The sequence below is a fragment of the Heterodontus francisci genome, chromosome 23 (assembly GCF_036365525.1).
Source record: "Heterodontus francisci isolate sHetFra1 chromosome 23, sHetFra1.hap1, whole genome shotgun sequence".
In the NCBI taxonomy this organism is placed as follows: Eukaryota; Metazoa; Chordata; class Chondrichthyes; order Heterodontiformes; family Heterodontidae; genus Heterodontus; species Heterodontus francisci.
Window position 1 is genome coordinate 9,364,687 of NC_090393.1, and position 17,654 is coordinate 9,382,340.

A 17,654-nucleotide genomic window follows, 5' to 3' on the forward strand; every position below is an offset into this window, starting at 1 on the left:
TTTGTTAAAAACACTTTATTGAGGAATCCTGTATTAAATTTAATATTGCATTGATGTACTAGCCTGGAAAAAAAATTGATACAATCAGGTAAACTGCTTAATGTAAAGACATGATACAAGCTCCATTATCTTGATCACAAATGACCAAGTCTAACTGTTTGACTCATTGATTCTAATGCTTTTATTTACACTCACACTCTCTCTCTCCAAGGTGCTGAAATCTTGCATAATAGCGTCTGTATTTCAAAATTAATTCATCAGTTGTGAAGCACTCTGGGATGTGCTACATTAATACAGGTTCTTTATCTTACAATTTATTGAATGCAAGGCCCCCTACCGCTCTATTTCAAGTGAGCCTTAATGGGCACTTGAGTGGGCTATTTAACTATGGGGGCATCACAGCCAGATCCACAATTGCTGGAGAGCAAGATTCATCCAAATGCTCTCCCCACCTCCCATGACCCAAGAATGCTGAGGTCAGTTAACAGCATAGGCAAGGAAGGGCCTTCCTGGGCTGCAAGACTTTGTCAGGACTGCTCCCTGGCTCAGTGAATAACAAACATGCCTCATTGTTTTACACTAATTAGTGGTTGGTTAGTTTAAGTTGTATTGGCAATAGGGGTCTTGCATAGATACCAGTTCTCTGTGGTGATTTAATTCCGAAACAGCATACAGCAACTGCAGGAGAAAAGTAACTTCTGTAGGCAAAACAAAATGCTTAAAAACCTGCATCATTTGAAATTTAAAAAACAGCAAGATACTCGTACAGTGTTAGAGGACCAGGCTTTACATCTCCCTAGAAGTTACGTTTTACTATTTAACAAGGTTACAAGATGAGGTAAGGGAGTGAAAGAGAACCAAAACACACAGAGGTAGAGGAAGAGACATCATCAGTCTACACCGATCGACATTGATTCTAGCCCAGACACACATCCAGGATTCAGGCGTGTGATAAGAAAACTTGGAAAAATTAAAAGAAAAATCTGAAAATATTGTAAACACACTGTGACAACTGATATTTCAAGTATTAGGCAATTATTTTGCACTGTGAAAGTGAAGCACAAGATTTCCAAATGAAAAGCAGCAGTTTTGTTTTAGCGCGTTACTTTGTCAGGAGGCATGAAGCCCGTGTCGCCTAATGTTCGAAGTGCAACCCTTCCATTAGGGCGGATGGTAAGCCAGGTAATGCTGCCATTATTGAGACACATTCTCAGCCATCCTTCTGGCGGGAACTGTAAAGCTCTAAAGGGAAAAGATAAACCATAGATTCACCAGGGATGTAAAGAAGAATTGTGAAATAATAGGGGGATCAACATTGGCACCCCTGCAAGAACAAGGGGTGCGAAAACAAAGACAACAGGTAAGTATGTTAGCATAGTGCTTATGTAACTGGACTAGTAATCCAGCGAGCTGGATTTATGATCCAGAGCCATGAGTTCAAATCCTTCCATGGTACTTGGGGGAATTTAAGGTTAGTTAAATAAATCTGGAATTAAAAAGCTAGTATTAGTAATGACCATGAAATGACTGAATTGTTGTAATAACCCATCTAGTTCACTAATGTCATTCAGGGAAGGAAATTTGTTGTCCTTATGCAGTCTGGTCTATATGTGACTCTGAACTGCCATGTGAAATGGCCATACAGTTGTATTGAATGAAGGCAACTCACCACCACCTTCTCAAGGGCCATTAATAAATGCTGGCCTTGCCAGCAATGCCCACATCCCATTAATGAGTTTAAAAAGAAATCAAGTAAGGCAGGAGGCACTCAAGTGAATGCTTTTTTTTCATTTTGATGGGTCTGTGATAAGTTGGTGTTAGCCTTGGCACTCTGCCTCTGAATGGTGTGGGTTCAAGTCCCAAGCCGGACATTTGAGCACATAACCTAGAACATCACTTCACTGCAGCACTGAGATACTGCTGCACTTTGGGGTTTTTTTTTGGATGAGACATTAAAATTGTGTCCCTTCTGGTTACTGCTCCTCCCCTGGAAACAGTATCTCAATATGCTATCAAAACCCTTACTGATTCTGAACACCTCCATTAAATCTCCCCTTAACCTTCTCTGCTCTAAGAAAACAATCCCAGCTTCTCCAGTCTCTCCGTATAACTGAAGTCTCTCATCCCTGGCAACATTTTAATATAGAATTTTAATAAAATATATGTATGACTGAAAAAGTGCATAGGCAAAACTTTTAATATACAACACATTTTTATGGATGATAGAAATTAAATGGTTTTTGTATACATTTGTGATCAAACTGGAATTTATTTCATGGAACTCAGACTCCATGGCTCTAATAATTATTTGGAAATTCACTGTCATGTATAAAAACCTTCACTCTTTCTCCAGTATATCTGTAAAAACACAAAACATTAAATAATTACCTGCAAACAAAATAGCGGATAACGTTTGCGTGACAGACAATGATCTCGTAACTATCATTCTGTTGCTTCAGATCCGCTCTGTGGATGTAGCGACGGAAGGCAGCTTCAATCCTTGCACCATCTTCATGATACTGCTGAGGACATTTAAAAAGCATGTAAACCACTTAACTTCACATGTAGACTGACTGCTCAAACTCAAAAATTAAAGTACCGGCCTGGAAATTAGAAACATGTTAACAAAACGTATTCACGACGACCTTTCAATTGAAATAAAGCATAGGAGCATTATACCATATTAGGCAAATGTATTATTCTGCTGGAAAGGGCAGCTGTGTGAAACCCGTGCCTCTAAGACCACAAGCTCTAATTACTGAATAGACACATGTCAAGATCAGTTACAGGAAGAACTTGAATTAAGGTAGTGCCTCAGGATGTATCCAAACCCTTCAGCCAATGAATCATTTTTGAGGTGCAGTCACAGTTGTATGCAAACAAGGCAGCCAATTTGTACACAGCAAGGTCCCACAAACAGCAATGAGATAAATGACCAATTAACATTGGTTGGCTGAAGAACGTTGGCCAGACCACCAGAAGTCCCTGCTCTTCTTTGACGAAGTGCCACACGATATTTTATATCCATCTGAAAAAGACAGGTAGGTAATGCCGCGGTTTAACGTTTCCTAAAGATAGCATTTTTGACAGTGCAGCACTCCCTCAATACTGGAATGGCATCAGCCTGGATTATGTGCTCAAGTGTCTGGAGTAGGTCTTGTATCCTTGACCTTTTGACCTAGGTTTAACAGTTCTCCCAGGTTAAATGCTCTTAGGCAGATCAATCCAGAGGGTACTTTTTATATTACTGGAAAAAAATTCTCTAAATTTGTAAATCCCCAGTTCCAGTGCATATATTAATCAATAGTGCCACCATTCTGACTCCTGCAAAAAAGGTATTTTCAATTGCTGACGGGTTTTCTCCATACTCCCATATAACTATAATTGTTTATTTTATGTTGTATTTAAAAATGATTGGCAAGGAATGTTTGATGTACTACTTTTGTTATATCACTAGTGGCACTGCTCAAGGTAAGCTGAAGGATGCACTGTTTTATACCATGTAGCATTCTGCTACTAAAATGTAGATGTGTTGCCCTATTATTGTCAGGTAAACACTGAATTAATTCAGCCAGAGGTTAAAGTTACTCATGTCTGGAGACAGGAACCCTATCTTTGTTTGTGCTCAGTTAGGAGCTTGCAGATATTGTGGCTCTGTATTGTGTGTCCCTGGTGAGTTCTTCTGTAATTCACAAATGGCTGCCTTTGTTTCTTTAATATTTACTTGCACTTCAGACAGGTTTCTAAGCTACAACAATCACTCACAGTTTAACAGACTAGAAGTACAAGTATGCTTAAATTTTTGTTAAATACAGATACCTCCATTTCTCCTGTATGTTTTGCCCATAACATGGTTCACTATAAGTCAGATCATCATTGCTGTTTTATAAAGACAGGAGTTTTAGCATGTGAACAATGTACAAAGTATTATTCTACTAAATGTAGAACAGTATCCTTTTAATACCAAAAATGCAAGTAAACACAGGTCAGAGTTCAATTGCAAACTTGGCTCCAAGTGAGAAGAACCTAGCATGAAGAAACTGGCTTTTTTCCCGAAAAGACTTTCACATCTGGAACAAAAAATAACATTTTTTTTATTCGTACCTGGGATGTGGGTGTCGCTGGCTAGGCCAGCATTTATTGCCCATTCCTAATTGCCCTCGAGAAGGTGGTGGTGAGCTGCCTTCTCGAACTGCTGCAGTCCATGTGGGATAGGTGCACCTACAGTGCTGTTAGGAAAGAAATTAGAGGACTTTGACCGAGCGACAATGAAGGAACAAAGATATAGTTCCAAGTCAGGATGGTGTGTGGCTCGGAGAACCTACAGGTGGTGGTGTTCCCATGCATCTGGTGGTAGGGGTCGTGGGTTTGGATGGTGCTGTTTAAGGAGCCTTGGTGCATTGCTGCAGTGCATCTTGTAGATGGTACACACTACTGCCACTGTGCATGGTGGTGGAGGGAGTGAATGTTTGTGGATGGGGTGCCAATAAAGTGGGCTGCTTTGGCCTGGATGGTGTTGAGCTTCTTGAGTGTTGTTGGAGCTGCACCCATCCAGGCAATTGGAGAGTATTCCATCACACTCCTGACTTGTGCCTTGTCGATGGTGGACAGGCTTTGGGCAGTCAGGAGGTGAGTTACTCGCCGCAGGATTCCTAGCCTCTGACCTGCTCTCGTAGCTACGGTATTTATATGGCTACTCCAGTTCAGTTTCTGGTCAATGGTAACATCCAGGATGTTGATAGTGGGGGATTCAGCGACCGTAATGCCATTGAACGTCAAGGGGAGATAGATAGATTCTCTCTTGTTGGAGATGGTCATTGCCTGGCACTTGTGTGGCGTGAATGTTACTTACCACTTATCAGACCAAGCCTGGATATTGTCCAGGTCTTGCTGCATATCTACACAGACTGCTTCAGTATCTGAGGAGTCACGAACGGTGCTGATCATTGTGCAATCATCAGCAAACATCCCCACTTCTGACCGAAGGATTGAAGGAAGGTCATTGATAAAGCAGTTGAAGATGGTTGGGCCTAGGACACTACCCTGAGGAACTCCTGCAGTAATGTCCTGGAGCATGTTCTGGCACACAAAGACAGATGAAGGGAAAGAGATGCAGATATATATACATATACTTCTTGGCCTTGTACTGCTTGTAACTCTTGACAAAGCACTGGTTAGACCACAATTAAAAGGCATTATATTGCTCTTGGAAGGAGTGCAGTGCAGATTCACCAGAATGTTACCAGGGCTCCATGGGTTAGATTATGAGGGATCACATAAACTTGGTCTGTAATTCCTGGAATACAGATTAAGGGGTGATTTGATGGAGCTTTATATGATTTTGAAAGGAATTAATCAGATGGAGAGAAACCTTTTCTGCTGGGGGGGGGGGGGGGGGGGGGGGGAAATTAGGACAAGGGGACATAAGTTTAAAATCAGAGCCAGGCCATTCAGGAGATATGTTAGAAAACCCCTCTTCATACAGAGGGTGGTAGAAATGTGGAACTCTCTCCCACAAAAAGCAGTAGATGCTGGGGCTCAATTAATAATTTTAAATGAGAGCGACAAATTTTTTGCTAGTCAAGCTTGTTGAGGGATATGGAGCCAAGGCAGTGGATGGAGTTAGGAAGATCAGACCCGATCTTCTATGTTGTATTCAGCACTTTTGGCCTAAGAAACAAGTGACAGTCAAGAACAAAGACTCTTAAATCGACATGGCTCCACAACAAAAAAAAACATGCCAAGATGTCCATATTTCAACATGGAGGTGAACTATAGTGGAACATTAACCACCATTGTACCAAGGGGAGATACTGTAATGTTTTGATTTGCATTGGTATTTCTCTACAGAAGCAGTTTAATGCAGTTCACCTTAAGCTTCATTCTTACCATAGCCTCTGGCTTCCAATGGCTCACTGGTGGGTCAGGTTCAATCGGTGCTCCTTCTCTCAGCAAGTCACAACTCATCATTTCCAAACCTAGAATCACAGCAAAGAATGCTCTTAATATGAAGACTGATAATTTCACGCTCAACTGCTATATAACAAAAAAAAAATTACTCATTTTTTCCTGGTAATTATGTTTCTTCCCATTCCCCTTCTGTAGCCCCATGTCAATGTTCTTCTATTTCCTTACAAAGATGCAACTGAGATCAGCGACATGCCATGGGAGGAATCCAACATCCAGCCACAGCCAAACACAAATCCATATCCCACTGCTCCATCACACCCTGTACACAATACATTTATCACTTCTAATATTTCTTTTACCAAGGAAGAAGTCCAAAGTCATAGTGAAAGAGGAGATAGTCGAGATACTAGATGGGTTAAACATTGATAAAGAGGATGTATTAGAAAGGCTGGCTGTACTTAAAGTTGATAAGTCACCAGGAGTGAATGGGATGCATCTGAGGCTACTGAGGGAAGTAAAGGTGGAAAGTGCACAGGTACTGGCCATAATCTTCCAATCCTTCTTAGGTGATTCCAGAGGACTGGAGATTGCAAATGTTGCAACCATGTTCAAAACAGGGTGTAAGGATAAACCCAGCAACTATAGGCCAGAAAGTTTAACCTCGGTGGTGGGAAAGCTTTTAGAAACAATAATCCAGGACAAAATTAACAGTCACTTGAACAAGAGTGGAATAATTAAAGAAAGCCAGCACGGATTTGTTAAAGTCAAATCGTGTTTAACTAATTTGATTGAGTTTTTTGATGAGGTAACAGAGAGAAGGTTGATGAGGGACTTCCAAAAGGCATTTGATAAAGTGCCACAAAGTTGAAGCCCATGGAATAAAAGGGACAGTGACAGCATGGATACAAAGTTGGCTGAGTGACAGAAAACAGAAAGTAGTGGTGAACAGTTATTTTTTGGACTGGAGGATGGTATATAGTCGGGTTCCCCAGGGGTCAGTACTAGGACCACTGCTTTTCTTGATCTATATTAATGACTTAGTTTTTTTATATTCTTTCATGGGATGTGGGCATTGCTGGCAAGGCCAGCATTTGTTGCCCATCCCAAGTTGCCCTTGAGAAGCTGGAGGTGAGCTGCTGTACAAAGCACACTTTCAAAATTTGCAGAAGATACAAAACTGGGAAGAATTGTGAACTGTGAGGAGCCAGTGATAGACTTCAAGGAGGACACAGGCTGGGGGACCAGGCAGACACGTGGCAGAGGCAATTTAACGCAAAGGAGTATGAAGTGATACATTTTGGTAGGAACAACAAAGAGGCAATACACAACATACAATTCTAAAAGTGGTGCAGTAGCAGAGGGACCTGGTGGTATATGTGCACAATTGTTGACAGTAACAGAGGAGAGTGAGAAAGTAGTTAAAAAGGCTTACAGGATCCTGGGCTTTATAAATAGACACAGAGTACAAAAACTAGGAAATTATGTTGAACCTTTATAAAACATTGGTTCAGTCTCAACTGGAGTACATAAGAACAAAAGAAATAGGAGCAGGAGTAGGCCATTCGGCCCCTCAAGCCTGCCCCACCATTCAATAAGATCATGGCTGATCTGCCCCAGACCTCAACTCCTCTTTCGTGCCAGCTCCTCATAGCCCTCAACTCCCCAATATTTCAAAAATCTATCTACCTCCTCTTTAAATACTTCGTGATCTAGCCTCCACAACTCACTGGGGTAGAGAGTTCCAGACATTCACTACCCTCTGAGAGAAGAAGTTCCTTCACATCTGAGTTTTAAATGTGTGCCCCCTTATTCTGTAACTATATCCCCTAGTTCGAGATTCCCCCAATAGTGGAGACATCTTCTCAACATCTACCCTGTCAAGCCCCCTCAGAATCTTATACATTTCAATAAGATCACCCCTTAATCTTCTAAACTCCAATGAATAAAGGCCTAACCTGTTTAGCCGTTCTTGATAAGTCAACCCCCTCACCCCAGGAATCAGCCTAGTAAATCTCTTTTGAACTGTCTCCAATGCTAGTATATTCTTTCTTAAATACGGAGACCAAAACTGTACACAGTACTCCAGGTGCGGCCTCACCAACACCCTGTACAGTTGTAACAAGACATTCCTTTTTTAAACTCCAACCCCCTAGCAATAAAGGCCAACATTCCATTTGCCTTCTTAATTACTTGCTGCACCTGCATCCTAACTTTTTGTGTTTCATGCACAAGAACATCCCCAGATCCCTCTGTGCTACACTTTTTTGAAGTCTCTCTCCATTTAAATAATAGTCTGCCTTTTGATTCTTCCTACCAAAGTGCATGACCTCACACTTTCCTACATTAAACTCCATTGGCCAAGTTTTTACCCACTCACTCAACCTATCTATATCCCCTTGCAGATTCCTTTTGTCCTCATCACAACATACCCTCTCACCTATTTTTGTATTGTCAGCAAATTTGGATATATTACACTCTGCCCCCTCCTCCAAGTCACTAATATAGATAGTAAATAATTGAGGCCCGAGGACTGATCCTTGTGGCACTCCATTAGTTACGTCTTTCCAACCTGAAAAAGACCCATTAATCCCGACTCTCTGTCTTCTGTGTGTTAACCAATCCTGTGAGCTCCTATCTTGAGCAATAATCTCTTATGTAGCACCTTATCGAATGCCTTCTGGAAATCTAAATACACTACATCTACCGGTTCCCCTTTATCAACTCTGCTTGTCATATCCTCAAAGAACTCTAGCAAATTTGTCAAACATGATTTCCCTTTCACAAAACATATTGACTCTGTTTGATTATGTTAAGCTTTTCTAAATGTCCTGCTACTTTAAAACTCTTGGATGTAGGCCATCAGGTCCTGGTGACTTGTCTGCCTTTAGTGCCATTAGTTTGTCAGTGTTTGTAGAGTGTCCAATTCTGGTACAGCACTTTCAAAAGGACAAAAAGGCGTTCGAGAGGGTGCAGAAAAGATATGTGAGAATCATTGTGGGGATGAAAAACTTCAATTATGTGGAGAGAGTGGAGAAGCTGGGGTTGTTTTCCTTAGAGAAGAGAAAGTTGAGAGGAGATGTGATAGAAATGTTCAAAATCTAGACAGAGAGAAACTGTTCCAATTGGCAGAAGGGTTGAGAATCAAAGGACCCCAATTTAAAGTGACCAAAGTGCTCAAAGAGCTCAAGGCAACATGGGGAAAAACCTTTTTATACAACGAGTGGTTACGATCCGGAATGCACTGCCTGAAAGGGTGGTGGAGACAGATTTAATCATGGCTTTCAAAAGGGAACTGGATAGGCACCTTAAGGGGGGAAAAAAGTGCAGAGCTATGGGGAGAGCACCAGGGAGTGGGACTAGCTAAATTGCTCTTGCAGAGAGCCAGCATGGACTCCATGGGCCGAATGTCCTCCTTCTGTGTTGTAACCATGCGATGATTTAATTCTATGACTCATACCCCACTGCTCCACCGTACCCCATGCACAGTACCTCTATCCATATCCCACCGCCCCATCATACCCTGTACCAATGTTCTCACTAAGTTGCGCAGCAGCCTGGAAGGTAGTACACAGGTCCTGGTCAGTGCAAAATACCACGCATGTGCGACCACAACCAGCACGCACAGAAAATGGAAAGGGACTGCACACCGGGAAAAAAAATGGCCGTGCACAACTAAATTTTAAAGGGAACATTGCATCTTTCCACATCCCACTGCTCCATCACACGGTCTACACAAAACTTCTATCATTTCAGTGCACAACATTGGCTGTCACGTTTCCAACAGTGACTACACTTCAAAAGTTCTGATGATGGGCTATCGATCCAAAATGTGAAATCTGTTTCTCCACAGATACTGCCTGAGCTGCTGAGCATTTTCTGTTTTTACTTGAAAAGTACTTCATTGGTTGTAAAGTGCTTTGGGACACCTTGATATTGCGAAAGGGGTTAAATAAATGCAAAACTTCTTTTCTTTCTCTTTATAATTTCTACTATTCTCCGTTGGTCCCAAGTTAAGTCACTGGGAGTTGTCTTCAAGATTCGGTAAAAGTTGCTTCTAGCTGCTATAGAACAGCCAGCCACCTTTGGAATTTGAATTTCTTCTTCGAGTTGATTCCCGAGAATTCTATGACTGTGCTAACAGTCCACAGCTGACTGTGTTTCTTGCACCAGCACAACTAAATGACTGAAGCCTCTAAACTGCCAAATTAGCTTGCATGCTGCAGATTCTGTCCGGATGTCATGAGAACCAGTGAAGCCCATTTATACACTGGATCCTAAGCAACTTCAATGACCAGTTTCGCAAACTGGGACTCACATATTCTGCCACTACATCAACAGTTACAACCTGCATTTCTATAATGCCCTTAAAGTAGTAAGACTTTGAGAAAAGGGATAGTCAAAACATGCTGCGTTTTCACCTTCTCATTCTCTGGGTTCCTAAACGAGGGTTTCATGTTAAGTCTTAAGTCTGTGTGTGCTAGAACACCTGGCAACATGTGTCCATGGTGCTGACTAGGCTTTTGGAGTAAACGTGCAGTAAAAACAACATAGGAAGGTCCTACACATGGCTCTGTTTGAAATAATAAACCTATGGAAGTCAGTCTGAAAAGAAATCCTGTTGTACAACAGCTGGTACAGAAAATGTTGCAGAAATAGGAATAAAATGCACATTCCTCCATAACATTGCTTCAGTGATGCAGCGATTTATATCACTTTTCACATCCTCAGGACATTCCAAAATCTTCATAGCCAACAAAATGGATCTCTTTTCTCTTGAAACAAGGTAGCTAAAGTCTTTAAAATTATGAAAGGTTTTGATAGAGTAAACTGAGGGAGAAAGTTTCCACTTGTGGGGAAGAGCATAACTAGAGGCCATCGATATGAGATAGCAAGAAATCCAACAGGGAATTCAGAAGAAACTTCTTTACCCGGAGAGTGCTGAGAATGTGGTACTCACTACCACAGGGAGCAGCTGAAGTGAACAGTAGAGATGCATTTAAGGGAAAGTGAGCATATGAGGGAGAAGGGAATAGAGGGTTACAATGATAGATTTAGATTAGGAAAGATGGGGGGATGCACAAGTGAAACATAAACACCAGTATGGACTGGTTGGGCCGAATGGCCTGTTTCTGTACATTATATCCTATGTAATATGTAATGAGTTACTTTTGATGCACTGTCACTATTGCTACATGGGCAAACAGCTGCCACGTTGCATACAAAAAGATCCCACAAACAGAAAATGGGATAGGTGACCAGTTACAGCTTCTCCAAATACAATTAATTCAAAGGGCTTTTTTGGGTCAAAATTTGAATTATCAGTAACTGGAATAAAGCAATTGAAATAAAACAGTGATACAAAAGCAAAATACTGTGTATACTGGAAATCTGAAACATAAACAGAAAATGCTGGAAATTGAGAAAAATTGACTTGAAATGTTAACTCTGTCTCTCATGCCACAGAGTTGCGACCGACCTGCTGAGTATTTCCAGCATTTTCTGTTTTTACTTTAAATAAAACAGCACTTCTTTGCAGAAACCCCAAGCTAAATTAAGCAACTTTGAATTCGGAGTGGGCTAATGTTGGTGTTGGTTGAAGCAGGAATGTTGCCAGACACCAGGGAAACTCCTCTTCTATAAATTTTGCATTGGAATCTTTTATATCCACCTGAGCAGCCAGATGGGGCCTCGGTTCAATATCTCATCTCTGACGATACAGTGCTCCCTCAGTACTGCACTCAGGCCTCAGCCTAGATTATGCATTCAAGCCCTGCAGTGGGACTTAAACCCACAACCTTCTGACTCAAAGGCAAGAGGGCTAACAAGTGAAACAAGCTAATATTAATGAAATAAATAATGAAGCACTGACTAGATTCAGGTTGTTACAGAATTTATGCCCTCGATACCCTCTCCGTTTTACAACATTATCCTTTCACATCTAGGAACATAGGAATTGCTAAATGAAAAAAAGACCCAGGTTCCTCTATTTCGCCTTCTCCCAGCCAGGTAATCACATGATACAATGATAATGGAGTTGTTGACCAATCACAGTGATCAATCTCTATCAATGAGTCTATAACAGAACCATACATGAGGTGGGGAAAACCCCCAATGATGGAGAGCTTTGGGAACCATAGGCCCAAAGTCACCTGTTCCTCCTAAGCACGTTCCACTCACCACACGTCAGGTCTCAAATTACTCACACACTGGATCACAAAATGTTATATCCATCTATACATCATGGATATGCACAACAACTTACATTTATATAGCGCCTTTACCATAGTAAAACGTCCCAAGGCGCTTCACAGGAGCGATTTATCAGCCAAAATTTGACACCGAGCCACATAAAGAGATATTGGGACAGGTGACCAAAAGCTTGGACAAAGTTTTAAGGAGCATCTTAAAGAAGGAAAGAGAGGCAGAATAAATAAACCTAACGTCATTGTGCCTTGTCACTGATAAATACCCGAGTCTCAACAGATAGAACTTTTTCTGCTAAGCCACTGCACTATAATTGGTTATCAAAAACAGTTTTAAAAAATGCCAGTCTGCAAAGTGCTCATAAGACACAGAAACTATTTTTGCTGAGAACAGGGTGAAGCTCCGACCCACCTGGCAGGTATTTACTAATAATTGTCGCCGTCTCTTTTGCTCTGGTCATACTGGAGTGAATCAAGATGTCAAAGTTCAATCCCAAACTGGCCAATCGCTGACCCGTCAGCTCAGCCTGTTCACGTCCTGCAAAGAAATAAATTTCATCCTGAACGTAATGACCCGGTTATTGATGATAATGGCACAACTTTTTCAACTAACAAAATAAATAGCCTTCAAATGTCTGGTGGACTGCACATTGCTTAAGTACTAATGCAATAACTTAGTGATATCCTGAACATCGTTCCTTTAATCAGGGTGTGGCAAAGCACTCACTGCACTGTCTCTTATTCATCCTTTCTGACACAGGAGCTCAGAACAGTGGAACTCCTTGGTTCAATCGCCCTTTCTCCAACTGTTAAAATCTAAGTTTGGCATTGTCACTTGTAACTGATCTCTCGAATCTCCTCTCCTACTCTCCCACTGTGCTGGTGTCCTGCACAACAACGACATATGTTTATATAGCGCCTTTAACGTAACAAAACATCCCAAGGCTCTTTACAGGAGTGTTATAAAACAAAATTAAGACATCAAGCCACATAAGGTGATATTAGGGCTGATGGCCAAAAGCTTGGTCAAAGAGGTAAGTTTTAAGGAGGGAATTCCAGAGCTTGGGGCCTTGGCAGCAGAAGGCATGGCCACCAATGGCACAGCGATTAAAATTAGGGATGCTCAAGAGGGCAGATTTAGATGAGTGCAGAGATCTTGGAGGGTTGTGAGGCTGGAGGAGATTACTGAGATAGGGAGGGGCGAGGCCATGGGGGGATTTGGAAATGAGGATGAGAATCATAAAATAATACAGCAGAGATGGAGGCCATTTGGCCCATCATGCCTGTGCCAGCTCTTTGTAAGAATTGTCCAATTAATCCCTTGCCCTTTCCCCTAAGGCCAGCACATTTTCCAGCGCAAGACCTTGGCCCCTGGTTTCTCAACAACAGTCATTCCCTGGTCCAGTCTTTTTCCCTGCACATGGACAAACATCACAAAATAATACTAAATACAAACAAACTCTGCAAAAGGTCTCGCACAATAATTTCATGAAGTACAAACCCAGCGATGTCAGAATTCTTTCTTTGTCTGTTGAGGCACTCAGGTTGTACTGGGAATGTCTGATCAGGAGGATATGCCTTGTGGCTTTGACTTTGTGATTTTCAAGTTGAGTAGACAAGTCCTCAGACTCCTCTTTATTTTTCTTGTTGGGTTTAATAAGTGAAATTGGCTCCCTCCTAAAACAAAGAAAATACAAATATGAACCACCACGCCAGAGCTCTGCTCTCCGACAATAAAATGCTTCGCTGGCACTTGAACTATCTGGCTGAAAACTGGATAACTCACCTTAACAAGAGCCAATTCCCTTCAGCACAACTACTTCCACACAACTGTATTAAATTCTGGCAGCATTTACCAGCAATAGTGCAGCAAAGTGGATGGAACCCATTCAGCAGTGTACTTCGAATTCTACCAGCACCACAGTATTTTTACAATACTATAATGACTAAACTAGAAAAACACAGCTTAAAGCAGACTGACTAACATCAGCTATATATTGTAAGTGTTTTAGTGACATAGGAACAGGAGAAGGCCATTCTGACCCTCATAGGTGTTCTATGCCTGATTTGTATCGGTCTTTGGCCCATCCCTCAATACCCATTCCCAACAACAATCATAGAGAAATACAGCACTGAAACAGGCCCTTCGGCCCACCAAGTCTGTGCCGACCATCAACCATTTATATTAATCCCATGTTCCCTACCACATCCCCACCTTCCCTCAATTCTCCTACCACCTGCCTACACTAGGGGCAATTTACAATGGCCAATTTACCTATCAACCTGCAAGTTTTCTAGGTAATAAAATTGAAACTGAAAAAGGATTGGAGAAACCCGAGTCTCCAACCTCCAGAGGAATGAGAGATGATCAAATAGAGGGATTTAACAACAACATTAATTTCTATAGCATAAAAGCAAAAAACTGTAGAAGCTGGAAATCGGAAATAAAAACAGAAAATGCTGCAAATACTGAGCAGGTCTGGCAGCATTTGTGGAGAGAGAAGCAGAGTTAACGTTTCAGGTCAGTGACCCTTCTTCAGAAGTTCTGATTGAAGGTGACAGATGTGAAATGTTAACTCTGCTTCTCTCTCCAGGGATACTGCCTGACCTGCTGAGTATTTTCAGTACTTTCTAGATTAGATTAGATTAGAGATACAGCACTGAAACAGGCCCTTTGGCCCACCGAGTCTGTGCCGACCATCAACCACCCATTTATACTAATCCTACACTAATCCCATATTCCTACCAAACATCCCCACCTGTCCCTATATTTCCCTACCACCTACCTATACTAGTGACAATTTATAATGGCCAATTTACCTACCAACCTGCAAGTCTTTTGGCTTGTGGGAGGAAACCGGAGCACCCGGAGAAAACCCACGCAGACACAGGGAGAACTTGCAAACTCCACACAGGCAGTACCCAGAATTGAACCCGGGTCGCTGGAGCTGTGAGGCTGCGGTGCTAACCACTGCGCCGCCCTGTTTTAATTTCATTTCTATAACACCTTTTACAGCCTCAGGACACCCCAAAGTACTTTAAAGCCAATGAAGTGCTTTTGAAGCGTTATCACTGTTGTAATGTAGGAAAGGTGGCAGTCAATTTCTGCACAGCAAGATCCCAATTACAGCAATATGATAACGACCAAATAAAATGTTTTTGTAATGTTGAACAAAGGATAAATATTGGCCAGGACACTGGGGTTAACTCTTCTGCTCTTTGAAACAGTGCCATGGGATCTTTTACAACCACCTGAGGGGGAAAGCAGGTTTAACATCTCAGCTGACAGAGGGCACCTCCAACAGTGCAGCACTCCCTCAGTACTGCAGTGTCAGCCTGGATTTAGTCTCTGGAGTAGGACTTGAACCCGGAACCTTCTGCCTCAGAGGGAAGGGGGATTCACGCTGCCAAACCCCGGGCCCGGAGCCCCGGCCTCTCCCGCACTCACTTGTCCCAGTTGGAGTCCCAGCCCGCGGCCGCTCGCTGCTCCAGACCCGCACTCGGGCTCCAGCAAACCGCCGCCTCCACCCTGCCCTCGCCGCGCCTCTGAGTCGCTGCAGCCGCCGCCACCACGGCCGCCGTGCCGGCGATGCCACACGCCACATGGAAGGCTTTCCGGAACGCCATGGAGCCGGGGCTGAAAAACGCGCAGTTTGGGGACCTAGGAATTAAAGCCCCGGGCCCCGGTTAGCGGGGGAACGGTAAACGCCAGACACATTTCCGGCTACGGAAGCCGAAAGGGGACAAACGGCGGTTGCGAATCGTTCGACAGCGCGAGTACTTTCAGCTTAATTCAGATTTGTCGCCAAAATGTTTTGGGGAAAAGTCAGAATTCCCAGCTCCCTCCTTCTGGTCGCGGGTAGAGCAGAAAATAAATAGGACTTGGAATTTCCTTCTTCCTCATCCAGCAGGTTTGTGTAATTAATCTCCACAGCTCGTTTCTAAATAAATCTCCCACTTTAATTTCAACTGCGCAATGAGGCCTTTTCCCCCCAATGTCTCCTTTCATTTCCCCTTGTCTTCTGTTCTAATGCCTACAAGCAAAAATAGGAAGTGATAAATATCATCTTAACAATTCCTCACTGATACTCATTGTTAACCCAACATCCTCCGAAGGAAAATAAATATGTTTATGTATGGACAAGATCTCTGTTACCCCAGCCTGACACCCCTTTTGATCACTCCCCCATTGTGGGCCGAGCCTTCAGCTGCCTGGGCCTTAAGCTTTGCAATTCCCTCAAACTTTTTTTTTTTAAAAAGGCGAAGTGGAGAGGCAAAAAAAGATAGGTGCTATATAAATGCAGGTCTTTTAGAACGTCAGGATGTCCCAAAGTGCTTAATTGTGAACAGAGTACTTTTGAAGTGTAATCATTGTTGTATGGCAGCCAATCTATGCACAGCAAGATCCCACAAACAGCAAGGTGAAAATGACCAGATAATCTGGTTTTAGTGATGTTAAGACTGAGGGATAAATATGGCCCAGGACGCTAGGGAGAACCCTTGTGCTCTTTTCAAACCAGTGCCATGGAATCTTTTACATGCAATTGACAGAGCAGATGGGACCTCAGTTTATCATATCCAAAAGACAGCACCTCAGACTTTGCACCTACAGAAACCTAGGCGGACACCCCTGCTAGATTGAATCTACAACCTTTAGAGGCAAGAGTGGTAGGTGCTGAGCAGCCACTTACATTAAAATGCTCCTTAAAGCTACCACTTTTGGCCAAGTTTTTAGTTACCGATCTTAATGTTCCCTTTACTGAGGCTTGGGTGTGTAATTTTGTTTGATAATCCTCCTGTGAAGCACTTTGGGTTGCTTTACTACATTAAACGTGCTATATAAATGCGAGTTGTTGATGTTAATATTTATGCCCCAAGTTTGACAGGACAGAATCTATAATTGTGTGGTTGGGTATTTCACACAATTCAAGAGGCACAAGATGATGACCCACCCTTGGAGTTCACTGAAATTCTGGTGACAAAACTGTTGTAAAAGTCCAGTGTTTAACACCTTGGTTCAAACTACAAATACTGACATTTAACATTTAATTTAATAGAGTAAAATGGGGGTGGGGGGAGCTGCAATTTAAAGACAAAAGGAGTAAGTTACTGTTCTCAATAATTAGCATTCTAGAAGAGATAAATTATATTAGCATAATAGAAAATCACATCTGTTCTTCCCGCACCCAAAAAATTAAGAACTTTAAGAAACTGAGTTTCACTAGAGATTTGTTACTTAATAAGGATATAAGCATTAAGAGCATATTGAACCCAATAAATTATCTAGCTGAATAATGTAAAACAATCAGTACATTTCCATTTGTAATGAAATTTATGATCAATACATTTGTGAAAAATTGCCCTTTTATTTAGGAGCATCAGTCTGGCCTTTGGAGTGCAGCCAATAGATGGGTTGTGGGAACATCAGGCCCAGTGATAACACACCAAGTGAGAATAGCAGTGTGTTGGGCGGCGAGTGGGGTCCATGCGCTGTTTGAGACACAGCAGACTTCTGCTCTCCCCATAGCACAGAGACTGTGC

General features: G+C 42.2%; 1 protein-coding gene and 1 long non-coding RNA gene across 5 annotated transcripts in view; one reads left to right on the forward strand and one right to left on the reverse strand.

Annotated features, from left to right (window-relative positions):
• Window positions 1–16,150, reverse strand: pgam5 (PGAM family member 5, serine/threonine protein phosphatase, mitochondrial). 3 transcript variants are annotated; one of them, XM_068054647.1, is made up of 6 exons: window positions 15,562–16,144; window positions 13,615–13,790; window positions 12,526–12,651; window positions 5,890–5,978; window positions 2,389–2,522; window positions 1–1,242 (listed from the first exon to the last, which is right to left on the reverse strand). In XM_068054647.1, the coding sequence occupies exons 1-6, from the start codon at window positions 15,738–15,740 to the stop codon at window positions 1,095–1,097; spliced, it is 852 nt and encodes a 283-aa protein (XP_067910748.1). In that variant the 5' UTR covers window positions 15,741–16,144; the 3' UTR covers window positions 1–1,094. The 3 variants fall into 3 exon arrangements, with proteins under 3 accessions (XP_067910748.1, XP_067910749.1, XP_067910750.1); XM_068054648.1 differs by having other exon boundaries at window positions 2,389–2,519; window positions 15,562–16,142; XM_068054649.1 differs by lacking the exons at window positions 1–1,242; window positions 2,389–2,522 and adding an exon at window positions 2,547–4,229 and having other exon boundaries at window positions 15,562–16,150.
• The window catches only part of LOC137382561 (uncharacterized), an 18,469-nt gene continuing 16,288 nt past the window's right edge, over window positions 15,474–17,654 (forward strand). The window contains exon 1 of one of the 2 annotated variants that reach the window (XR_010977219.1): window positions 15,474–16,024. This is a non-coding gene — a long non-coding RNA (uncharacterized lncRNA). The remainder of the gene's footprint in view (window positions 16,025–17,654) is intronic. The other variant, XR_010977218.1, reaches the window with a different exon arrangement.

Bases quoted from the DNA above. Each gene is read 5' to 3' on its own strand.
- pgam5 (XM_068054647.1), bottom strand. From the start codon at position 15,740: ATGGCGTTCCGGAAAGCCTTCCATGTGGCGTGTGGCATCGCCGGCACG. The intron at 12,652-13,614 runs GTTTGTACTTCA...ATTTCTTTGCAG, and splicing joins AAGAATTCTGACATCGCTGG to GACGTGAACAGGCTGAGCTG. The intron at 1,243-2,388 runs GTAATTATTTAA...TTTTCCCTTTAG, and splicing joins ATCCGCTATTTTGTTTGCAG to AGCTTTACAGTTCCCGCCAG.